This window comes from Brassica napus, chromosome C9 (genome assembly GCF_020379485.1).
Source record: "Brassica napus cultivar Da-Ae chromosome C9, Da-Ae, whole genome shotgun sequence".
NCBI lineage: Eukaryota > Viridiplantae > Streptophyta > Magnoliopsida > Brassicales > Brassicaceae > Brassica > Brassica napus.
In genome coordinates, this window is record NC_063452.1 from 34,730,945 (window position 1) to 34,743,628 (window position 12,684).

At 34.4% G+C, this 12,684-nt stretch overlaps 1 protein-coding gene across 2 annotated transcripts; it reads right to left on the reverse strand.

Moving 5' to 3' along the window:
* Positions 1–7,718: 7,718 nt before the first annotated feature.
* On the reverse strand, positions 7,719–12,128 carry LOC106355110 (short-chain dehydrogenase TIC 32 A, chloroplastic-like). 2 transcript variants are annotated; one of them, XM_048769453.1, is made up of 8 exons: positions 11,774–12,128; positions 10,617–10,848; positions 9,173–9,252; positions 8,940–9,093; positions 8,750–8,828; positions 8,552–8,639; positions 8,407–8,453; positions 7,719–8,091 (listed from the first exon to the last, which is right to left on the reverse strand). In XM_048769453.1, the coding sequence occupies exons 1-8, from the start codon at positions 11,898–11,900 to the stop codon at positions 7,894–7,896; spliced, it is 1,005 nt and encodes a 334-aa protein (XP_048625410.1). In that variant the 5' UTR covers positions 11,901–12,128; the 3' UTR covers positions 7,719–7,893. The 2 variants fall into 2 exon arrangements, with proteins under 2 accessions (XP_048625410.1, XP_048625409.1); XM_048769452.1 differs by having other exon boundaries at positions 11,588–12,128.
* Positions 12,129–12,684: the final 556 nt, after the last annotated feature.

The window sequence follows — 12,684 nt, forward strand, 5'->3', positions numbered from 1 at the left end:
TACCCTCTGTGTCTACAGCCTCTGCATCCTCAACCAAGCAGACCTGCTTCCTGAGAAGCTTGTGAGCACTGTCCAACTTTTCCTTCACCTCATCCATCTGATCATTCCCAAGTATGGTGGCAGATTTCTTCCTCTCAAAGTCAGTGTTCTTGGTGCTGCTGCTAGATGCTAGGTTCTCAATAACCTTCACTGCCTCATCTGGATTCCTGGTGTTGAAGTTCCCATTGCTGGAAGCATCAAGAGCCATCTGGTACTGCACCGCGATGCCTCTGTAGAAAGTACTGAGCAGCTGTACTTCATTGAATCCATGGTGTGGACAGTCTCTCTTATAAGATTTGAATCTGATCCAGGAGCTTTTGAATGACTCTACAAGCTCCTTAGTGAATGTAGCAATCTTGCTCCTCAAGTCTTCAGCACGAGCTTCATCGAAGAAGTTGCATAAGAATGCATTCTTAATGGCGCCCCAGGATGTCAGAGATCCTGGTGGTAACTGCTTAAGCCAATGCGAAGCATCTCCAGCAAGTGAGTACTTGAAGAGCTTGCATAGGAGGTAGTCTTCAGAGATTCCCTCGACTTTAATAGCAGATATAAGATCCTCGAACCTCTCCAGATGGTCCATAGGATGCTCGTGAGATAACCCATAGTAGGGTGTCTGTCCCACGAGTGTGTAGTACTGTGGCTTCAACTTGAAATCCCTCTGAATAGTGGGAGGACAAATGGCCGATCGGTTGGCGTAGAACTAATATGGATGGTTGTAGTCAGCCAACGTTCTGGTTCAAACAGCCTCATCTACAGGTAGAGTAGCGCCTGTAGCATCAGTATCGGGCTCAGGGATTGCAGCCCCCTGAGCATATATCCTCTGATCTGCTGCATTACGCAGATGACCCATCTGGTCATGCAGGTTCCTCTATCATCTCGTACAAGTATCAAAGTAGCAACCATGTCTCGCGGCTCAGTATCGATCGATGTTCGGACTGTAGTATCGATCGATGGTGGATGGAAGATGTCGGTCGATGAAAGATGAGTGTCATCGGTCGATAGTGGTGAGCGAGTATCGGTCGACGGGACTAGTGTATGGGTCGACGGTGGTTGGCAAAAATCGATCGATGAACAGGTGGTGTTATCGATCGATGAGGAGCGTGCTTCTTTGCGGATTGAACACTCCAAGCTTGCAGGATCTGGTGAGAATAGCAGTTGAGTTTCCTTGTTGCTTCTAATACAGCTGGGCATGTGCCTGAAAATTAGTACAGCTGGGCATGTACGTGAAAATCCAAGAAAATTTTTTATGTCAGAAACTTAACAAAAATTAAATCAATAGGCGATCAAAGCTCCCCGGCAACGGCACCAAATTTGATATCACTCAATTACCCTAAGGAGTGATTTATACTCTCTCAAATAAAAGGTCGAGTTGTAGTACTTAGAGATCGAATTCACAGGGAGCTAGGGAACCTAATGGATCTAATATGAATTGTTAAGTAGGAAGTTTTTAAGATTTAAAATGTAAATTTGCAGTTTTGGTTGAGCAAGTAATTGCTCGATTGATTGGTTTAGGTTTTGGTGCTTAAAAGGAAATAGCTAGACTTAGGGTTTCTATTCAGGAAACTTGGAATTATAATCCTACAGATGCCTAATGAGTTGCATGCACGATAATGTAAAGCTCAACTATCAATTCAACAAGTCCATCAGCTATCGCATGTTTGAACTTGTCTATTAACTATATCTAATGACCCAAACAAATGTGTTCGATCAATAGCAGTGTCGATCGATGATCCTATAGGGATATCGATCGATACACCTTTTGCTCCGTCGATCGATTATACAATATGAATATCGATCGACGCACTTCTAGTTAAGCTTTATGCGCGGGTTGAATAATGCTTACGAAGCTCACTAGATCAGTCCTCGCCTTACTCTTAGCAAGAAACTTAGCTCAGTTAGAATGTTTTCAGGATGAGAATGAAGCTCTCGCTTTTATCTATCAATCCTAGGGCAAGTTCTAGGTAGCTAATCTAGAAACAGGCATTAATGAACAATCCTAATGATAATTACCACAACTCAGCAATCTATAGTTGGGGCTAATCCCTCATAACCTATTTAAACCCTAAATCTAACAGTGGATTTACTCAGACATGGCCAAGCAATTCATGAAAGCAATTAGGTTAGAAAACTTCATAGAATAGTAAAATAGATATTAATGGAGTTCCAATCACAAATTATAACTTTGGATCTTCTCTCCAATCTATCACAATCCTAAAACCTTTTGCTGAAAGAAATAAAACTAAAACACACAGAAAAGCATCATTTGCCTCTTACATGGTGGCAAAGCTTATATAGTTAGATTAAAACTCGTCAGGGGTAATCTTATAAATTGGTGAAAACTTGGACTTCAAGTCGGTTGTGACCAAACGGGCTTTCTGCGCGCTTCGCTGTCGATCGAAGTTCAGGTGTGAACATCGATCGATATTCCTCCTCCAATATCGACAATGGTCGAGCTCGATCGTCATCTCAGGTGCTTGCTCCAAATATCTCCAAAATGCTCCAAATTCATCACTTATCTCCAAATCACTCCTGATCTTATAAATATAATAAATAGACTCTATAATATAATAATAGATAGTAAAAATACCTATAAACCATAGATAAAAATGGGTCAAATCCATGGTCTATCAGTAACCACTGTAATTTCTTTTGAAACACGTGGCAGCTCAACATAGTGGGAAATAGCACCAATACCCATAGAGTTATCTATGTCGCCCTCATTGTTCACGCTGTCCATATTATCCATACCAATGCTCCCTTCCTCGGCTTCTCCATTCACAACATTCTTCACCTGCTCAATCCCCTCTAGATATTGTTATGCTTCTTCAATAGGAGTAAACAGAGTGAGTGCACCTGGATTACTTTCATCATCTGGTAATCCACTCGCAAGCTCACTATAGTTCCCATCATATGAGCTTTCTTTCTCAACTCTTGATTGTTGCTCTGTTATTGGAACTATTTCCATTTCTTCGATGACCTCTACATGCAAAATACTTCTTCTTTCCTCTTTATCCACTGATGTCAAATACACAAACACATCTTCATCATCCAAAATATATGATTGCCTCTTAGGTTCTACTTCCAGTGGAATGTAACTCAGTTTCATACTCTTTGTACACGGAAAAATGGTCATCTTCTTGCATATCCTCTCCTTGAAAAACGAATAAGTGATCTCATCCAATGACGATGTCTTAAAGGATATAGCATACAAACGACCATTGCTTGGAATCCATTCATATCATCTCCAGATTTTGTATAATGTCCATAATAGTCGAAGTGTATGTTTGTAGAAGAATAACCCATTGTCTGTTGTAAAAAAAAAAATAACTATTCAAAGTTAAACCTAGTTATACAGTTATGCTATTGAAGTTATACTAAGTTATACCTTGTTACACTTTTTTTGTTACGGAGTAAAGTTTCACCTACATACATTTTTCTACTCTAGCAGTTTCCGATAACATCTTAACAGGATTCAAAATTCACAGCTTTGATTCCCGACATTACCTTCTAGTTGTTGATTATCCACATCCATAACATACAGACAATCCAAACTTTCCCATTCCTCCAGAATTCGATTCAATTGACCCAAATATGAAATCAATCTAATATCATCGATACAGACCAAGATACTGCTTTACCTGAAGTTGATTTGACCTAGGTTGGGGATCAATTGCTCTGGGCCTGCTGCTCAATGATTCAGCATCCAAGCCGCAGATTTGAAATCGCTGATTTGCGCTCTCGCCAAAAAAACCGCGAAACCAAGAAATGGAGGAGAGAGAGAGAGAAAGAAACGCCACCATCGGAGAGAGAAAGAATAAAAAAATATAAACCCCAAATAAAATGAATAAATTAAAACCCTTATTTTGCTCGATTTTTATTGGTCATATACAGAGGGGCACTTTCGACATTGCCCATCCATATGAAGAGTATCAGAATAGACAAGAGTATGTGAGAATAAGTAAGAGTACGACAAAATGAATTTCGCCTCATTAAGAGCATCTGAGCGTTTCTCCCAAAAATTATGTCAAATCAGCATTTAGTTATATTAAATTTTCCAAAAATATTTATTTCAAAATAAAATAAAAATAGTATCAAACAAGGTAAACTAAAAACAGAAATCAATATAAAATAAGACAGAATAACAAACTAAAAATCTTTAAAAGAAATTAAATTGATTTATTTACTAAATATTTGGAAAAGGAGCATAAAATATGTCTTAAAATTCAGGATTTTATATAATGCAAGACTTTGAAAGAATATCACTATATGAACTTAAATTATCTAACAATTAACTTTACATGTGTGCTAACTCAACGAAAATTAATATTAAAATAGTTTAACAAAACATAAATATTTATGTCCACAAATTTTCTTGTATGATAGGTGATACAAGAATCACATCTTTAAAAAATCAATAAAAATATTAAATTAACAAAATAAAATATAAAAAAAATAGAAATTAATTTATGTCTTCAGATATGTAAAATCTAAAGAATCATATTTATTCAATTAAAATACAAATAAAAATAAGAAACTAAGCTAACAAAGGAAACATATATCCTTCTAAAACTTTAACTTAACTCTTTGGAAATTCAATATCAAACATAAATTCTTTAAAAAAATGTTTCCTACAGTATGTCTAAATATACAAAATTATATATATCAAAATAAAGATAATTAATTAATATCAAAATAGCTAACCTAATAACAAATTAAAAGAAAATTGCAAGACTCACAATAGTCACTTCAATTATTTAGTGATGATTCAACCGTATTAATGCTCCAACTACGTTTCAGAGTTTGATGGACTCGGTATTTAAACCTTATATGCGTCACTTTGATGCATAACTCATCACCATAAAACATGTGGACATCTAAAATGCAACTTTGAAATGATGAGACAGAATGTTTGTATGCTAAGAGAAGTAAGTATGCTTTTGCTAGGGAAAGCGTAGAGTATTGAGGGCATTATGTTATTTCTGAGGAGTATCCGCAAACTCAATGAAAGTTAAAGCAATTGCTTAATGGCATATATAATTATATTTTTCTCAAGGACTACATGGATCTGATATCATATCTCTCTGAAAATTCAACACAAAAATGTTTAACTAACAAAAAAGGAACATACATTATGTCTTATAAAACTGTAAGAAGTTCCAAAGATTTTGACAACCTAAAACCCATAATTCTTGACAAACTTATTTGTAATAGTTAGGGATAGAAAATTTCCAGTTAGGGATAGTTACCTGGCTTTTAAATAAATATGAAAAGTTGAAATATCCATAATAGCTAAAAGATTGATGTTCTGTCTTTTAAAATGTCAAACCATTTTTATTAAATTATAATTCTACACAAATATAATAATTCTAAAACGTGTTGGAAAATTTAGTATCTCACATTTCCAGTAATTTCTAAAACAAATCATGTTTGAAAATACCATCTCTTTTCAAACTCTAAAATACTATTGTAGCATATGCTTTCACAATTATTGTACTGAGAGATACATTTAGAAAAGGAAGTAAAATGATGACTTCGTAATTCTAAACATATTATGAAAATATAAATACAATATCTGATGAAGTGTAAGCTCTAAAAAACATAAATTCAACCAAAAAAAAAAAAATATTATTTGCTAAACTTTCCACCATAATTTTCAACTTTTGTGCCTTGCATAATGCCGAATGCAAAATCAGGTTAGGTTATTAAAATTTATGTATTTGATTGTCATTTAGTAAAACAATAAAATAATAAAGACCAGTAGACTAACATAAATCATAGTTAAATGACTAAATGACAATCAAATACAATATTTATAGTACCACTTTTTATACTAGGGAAAATAAATAAAGCACGTACCCCATTATAATATGTGTGTCCTATGATAATCAACATAACTAGAAACAATTTGCAAGTAATTAACAATACATCTATTATGCTTGAAAATTCAATTTCATCAATAAACATCACCTAAATGTAAAGTTAAACATTCTAGATAAAAGAAACATAGAAAAAAGCCAAATCAATACAACAAAAATGAAGTTAATGAAATAAAATATTATATTTTACATACGTATAATTCATATTATGTTGTAACCTATTAAATTTTGTTTTAGTAAAGTTAATATTGCACCGTCAAACATATAAAAAGTGGTTTCAATCCTAAAACCACATTCAACAACCAATTTCAAATTAATGACATAAACTTAGAATGATAATTGTAAGTGTCTGGAGAAATTTTCTTACTATACATTTATGAGTCAGTTTTTTATTAATGATACATTTTCGATTTGTAAAAAAATTTAGATGATTCAAGCCACATACACAAATAAAACAATAGCTCTAAATTGACTATACTAAATCTAAAATTAAATATGATATAAATTCAACATTTTATATATAAGTAAAAATGGTCAATATTTCAAAATACACTATCCGCGCGAAGCGCGGAAAAAATCTCTAGTTTGATTTTAGAGGATTCAATTTAAGGAGCACTAGAGCTTGACCCGCACGTCCGTGCATGTACTTAATTTCACTTTTCTATACATGATTATTATTTAAATGTTTATTAGTTGAAATTTTAAATATTATCATATTTTGAAATATTTATAAATACAATAATTAAATAGTATACATATTGTAAAAAAATATTGATCCATACGCCATACTAAACCTTCGACAAATATTGACCCATTGATATGTTTGAGTAATATTTCTTTTAACACGAACTTGTTTCACAAATGTAATAATATTTTAAATATTTTGATTAGATATGTGCAGTATTGCGAGATTTAGATACATCATACAAGAAATATTCAGTTATAAACATTTAATATTATTCTACAAGTAATTCAATGATATTTAAATGTTAATGTAAATAGATTTTATTGTTGAACATAACTAATAGTAACTGAAATGGTTAAAAATATATTTTACAAATATTTGAAATATATATATTTTAGGTGAGATTTAGATAGATTAGAATGAATATTCTGCTATAAACAATCCATACTATTCTACAAGTAAATCAAAAATATTTAAATCTTAACATAGATATATTTTATTATTGAAAATAATTAATGGTAACCGGTTAAACATATATACTTTTGAAATATTTGAAATACATATATTTTATGTCTTACAATCTAAATGTGTGGGATTATATGATACTTGAGAAATATTACATAATATTATTAAAAATCATTTTTAAACTTTAATTTTCCTAAAATTTAGCTAAATCGTTTTAGTAAATATGTTAAACACAAAAATTTAGCTAAATTTGATTTAAGAAATAATTTAATAAAATAGGAAAAACAATGATTACTTAAAGTTAATGTTTTTACTTAAAGTTAATGTTTTAATAGAGTCAGTATGAGTCTGTTTAAGTTGATGACAAAAAACCATAAAGTTATTGTTATTTAATATTTCAGTGGCATTGACTTGTAAATAAGTTATAAATTTAAGGGTAAATATATATTTGTACTTCTCTTTTAATATTATAGATTGGTTCAATACTATTGAAGATATTTCCTATTATTTTTTGTTCCTATGTTTTGGGAAGGTTTGTCCAAAATCAAATATCTCATGTACCTATATATGTTTTTTTCAAAAAAAAAAAGAACCTATTAATGTTGATAACAGAAAAGTAAGAATTCTTTTACGCAAACTTTGACACAAGAAGAAATGAGAATGAGTGTTAAGTATGAAATCATTAGACGTCGGTAAAGATCCTTGAGGAAAATACTGAGGTCTATGAGGAAACACACATGATGATGAGATAAGTCTTGATACAATTACTTTACATCAATAAATTGGTGGATTTTCTTTTAGTAGAAAACGGATATTTATCAGGAAGAGTTACAGAAGACTCAAATTAGGAAGAGATAGATGCAAATAATCATGGATTAGGGTATGACTGTTGGTGCAGAGCTTGAGAGCTAAAGATACATCATTCGCCAAATCTGAGCAATTTGTCTCATTCGAGTCTGCAAAATACTTTCCACTAATCCTTTTGGTTTCGTTACTCAAAGCCACATAACAAGTCGTCGCTGCGCCCTAACCGCCATAATAAAAAAGAATTCGGGAGTTAATATAATAAATATAAAAGTATTAAATTTTTTTCTTTTTGGTAAAAAGTATTAATATATTTGCCTGTGTTAATGTTAATACTTCATAGGGTTAGTTCTTATATTCATAATCTGACTTATGTTGCCATGTATTTATATACGAGTCTCTGGCATTAATATTGATGATGACTTTTGTTTGGCATTTAAAATAACATATATATTGTCAGGAAAAAACAATATAAGTTTATTAAGCCTATGATCGTACTACTTGGACAAAAAATGGAAGGAATAAACATAAACCTACCTGGCTTACAGACTTTAGGAGCTTCGAAGCTATCAAAAACAGAGAATCTGCATCAAAGAACATCATGATTTTATTTTCATTGATTTTTCCTTACCAATTATTATATTCCTTTTGCACTACTATATATGGAAAGTTTTAATTTCACCTGTCAAAAGACCCTTGTGTGCTCTGATAATTCCTGTTTTAACAATCCCTGGATGGACTGCATTTATCGTTACGTTTGCATTTCTGTCCTGTAAGCACATATAGTTGTGAATTTTCCCAATTATTATTTTAATAAATAAAAATAAAAATAAAAATAAAAATAATTAATATTTGCTTAAAATCTAATTTTCAAACTCACCTTTAATCGCCTGCTCAGCGCTTTGGCATGTAAAATTGTTGCCAGCTTTGACTGAGCATATGCCTTTGTACCATTATACCTTTGGTTACGCAACACAAATTAGCATACCAAACATAAACCCTGTCATATGAATAGTTCTATATACAATAGGTAGTTTTAAGTATTAAAAATAGAAATGAGTGTGAATTACTTAGTGGGATGTAGTAATTCAGGGAAGGAGAAACAATCAGGCTTGACCCAACTATGAATCACGGAAGTAAGGTTAATGACTCGTCCTTCGATTCCACTCTTCTTGGCCGTATCTATCATTTTCTCTATCAGCATCTCTGTTAATAAGTAATGTCCTGAAAAAAACATATACTTCCCATCATTAATTCTTCTTCACTCCATACGGTCATATGTCTAATGATTCCAGAAAACTACCTAAAAAGTTTGTAGCAAATGTCAGTTCAATCTTTTCCTCTGAGAATTCAAGATTTGGAGAGAAAATCCCTGCATTGTTTCTGCAAAAAAAAAAGGTTATAATATATATATATATATCGTTTCCTTTCAAGGGTGTGATTAATTAAAGTCTCAGTCTCATTGTACAAATGAGTGTGGATGGGAAAAGAAAATGATGGTACAATCCAACTTTTGTAGCTCTATTAGTATAATTGTAACATCCCGAATTGTGATATATGGAAAGGCTTAAGAGGATTTATTTAGCTACCTATGTCACCAAAGTTGACTTACCTTTTCCGTCACACATCCGTTTAGAACTCCAGAGTTAAGCGTGTTTGGGCTGGAGTAGTGAAAGGATGAGTGACATATCGGGAAGTGATTCGCGATACCATGCGAGTGAGGCCAAAGCACGGGGAAACGTCGGGTGGTGATTGCAGGGTTAGTAAACAATGATTCCGAGCCTTGGAAAATTTACGCACCGATCGTTGGAACGGGATGGGGCCCACGGGCCGAGAGAGCGGGCATGGGTGGCCTATTAGCCCTGGTCGGTCGGGACGTTACAACCATTAGCCGTGGGCGGTCGGGACGTTACAAATTGTAACATCCCGAGTTGTGATATATGGAAAGGCTTAAGAGAATTGATTTTGCTACCTATTTCAGCAAAGTTGACTTACCTTTTCCGTCACACATCCGTTTAGAACTCCAGAGTTAAGTGTGTTTGGGCTAGAGTAGTAAAAGGATGGGTAACCTATCGGGAAGTGATTCGCGATACCGTGCAAGTGAGGCCAAAGCACGGGAAAAGGTCATGTGGTGATTGCCGGGTCAGTAAACAAGACTTTCGGTCTTTGGAAAATTAACGGACCAACCGTTGGAACGGGATGGGATCCACGGGCTGAGAGAGCGGGCGTGCATGGCCCATTAGCTGTGGGTGGCCGGGGCGTTACAAGTGGTATCAGAGCTGGTTAGCCATCTCGGTTCTGATCCGAGAGGCGTCTTGAGACCTGTCGTGGGGCGCAGCGAGGACGTTCCGTTTTTTGAGAGGGGGTGAATTATAACATCCCGAGTTGTGATATATGGAAAGGCTTAAAAGAATTGATTTGACTACCTATGTCACCAAAGTTGACTTACCTTTTCCGTCACAAATCCGTTTAGAACTCCAGCGTTAAGCGTGCTTGGGCTGGAGTAGTGAAAGGATGGGTGACCTATCGGGAAGTGATTCGCGATACCGTGCTAGTGAGGCCACAGCACAGAGAAAGGACATGTGGTGATTGCAGGATTTTTGGGCTTTGAAAAATTAATTGACCAACTGTTGGAACGGGATGGGGTCCAGTGAGCGGGCGTGGATCGCACATTAGCCGTGGACTAGTCGGGGCGTTATAGTAATATGCGCAAAGATTCATGAGGTGGTGGAATGAATCTTACGTACATGATAATGTTGAGGGGAAGATCCTGTGAAAGAAACTGAGAGCAGAATCTGGCCACCGAAGAGAGAGAGCTGAGATCAATCTCCAATAATACGATATCAGCTTCTGGGCTCTCTCTCACGATTCTCTCCTTCACAATTTCTGCTTTCTTCATATCTCTTACTGCCATTACTACTCTCACCCCTCTTTTTGCTAACACTCTGGTGGTTTCCGCACCGATCCCAGATGTTCCTCCTGTGAAATAGCGAAGTGGGTCATTAAACAAAAATAAACACTATAACCATTTAATTTCTGCTCATTTTTCTTATTTCATGTTATGAAAATAGAGTATTCCATACTAACATTATATCCGGTATATCATTAGTTTTTTTTTTTGTTTTCTTACAACTAAAATAAAGAGTAAAGAGACACCACTTTAAAATTTATTCATTGATTCTTATTGTGTAAAGTTTCAGCATAAAGATGGCATAAAGTACGTTTTGGGCAGGCTGATCGCTAAAGAAAATTAAATAAATTAATGTTTTGCAACGATGAGACATGTTTCAAAGATTAAAGTCAAAAGGCAAATCAATTGTGTTTGGAAATATGCTGTAACCAAACAATAGCTATGTTTCAAATTTCAATGGAGACAAAATCAATATTTTCTCAAAAAAAAAAAAAACACAAACAACATCTTCATCGAATATATATATATATATATATATATATATATATATTTGTGCACATCGAATATATTTATATAAATCGTGGTTTTTGCATATAATTTTTTTTTCCCAAGTATTGGAAGAAACTTTATCGAATATCTGATTAGAAAATAACAACAAGTTGACAAAAAAAAAAAGAAAATAACAACAAAATAATTCACAGACGATAAACGAAATATTTGTTGTGCGTACGAGAAGGTAATGATAAAAAGTAATGGTAAAATATGTTTGAGAAGTTCTTTCTTGGGTATTTGGAGGCGAGTACATACTAATTCTGGGAGAACTATGATGTGCTTCGGTATTGCAGCAAAATTTGGGTTCTTTTATTTTTGTAGAGGATATTGAAACCTGTCTTTCGTCAAAAGGGACACACGAGATTCTACTCCACAAAAATTGTTTAAATATACCAAGCATTTCAAATGATATCATCCATTTAAAGTGTAACGAAGACAAACCAGTGATAATGGCCGTGAGATGGGAGTAAGGGAGAAAGCAGTGTTGTGTAACTTGTTCAGCTGTAGATCGTGAGCCAAACCCATTTGGCCCTGCAATTCCTGCTAAGTATCTTAGTGTTCCCTTCATCAGAGAGAGATATAGAAGTAAAGAGAGAGAATTGGTCGAGAATATTGTGTAGCTGAACTTCAATAGAATTGATCACTCTTATAGAGGAGGGTAATGCACACACGTACCTATATGTACACATTTACGTGTGTGTTTGTCATTATTTGTAAACAAAAGTTGAATTAAAGTAAGCAATTACTTGATTACTTGATGGTAACACTTCACACGAGTACTTGTTCATGTGTCTTTTACTTTTGAACACCCAATCCTTTATGTAACGGCCCGATCCCCCGGCGTCCGACCGGGGTTATCGAAAAGGCGTTATGCACACGTGTCTACTCATTTAGACAACCATATGTGTCCCGTTAATGGTCCCAAGAGTCGACGGACGCATAACCTTCTTTGAAATACCGTCACACCCACATCCATATACTTCTACTTAAAGTCCTGCGCACAGGGAAATAGAAAAGGAGGGATGAGCATCAAGTTACTCAGTGAAGTGACTCTAGACCAGCCTACCCGCATGACATTCTATACTACTCTATGCGGTAACTAAGGCTGACTAGCCACTACAATCAGTTGATGCATCTTAACATTTCATATCATCATCATTTATTTCCACACATTCAATTCTATACATTTCTAACAACCTAGCGATCAATCAGTACAATGATCTCACTCATTGTCACACACGTCAAACCATAGACTTAACCGACTCGACATACCAGACCGACTCAATCTTATGACACCTTTAACACCCAGATACCCGACCATGAACTAACGACTCTACAATGCACGTTTTTAT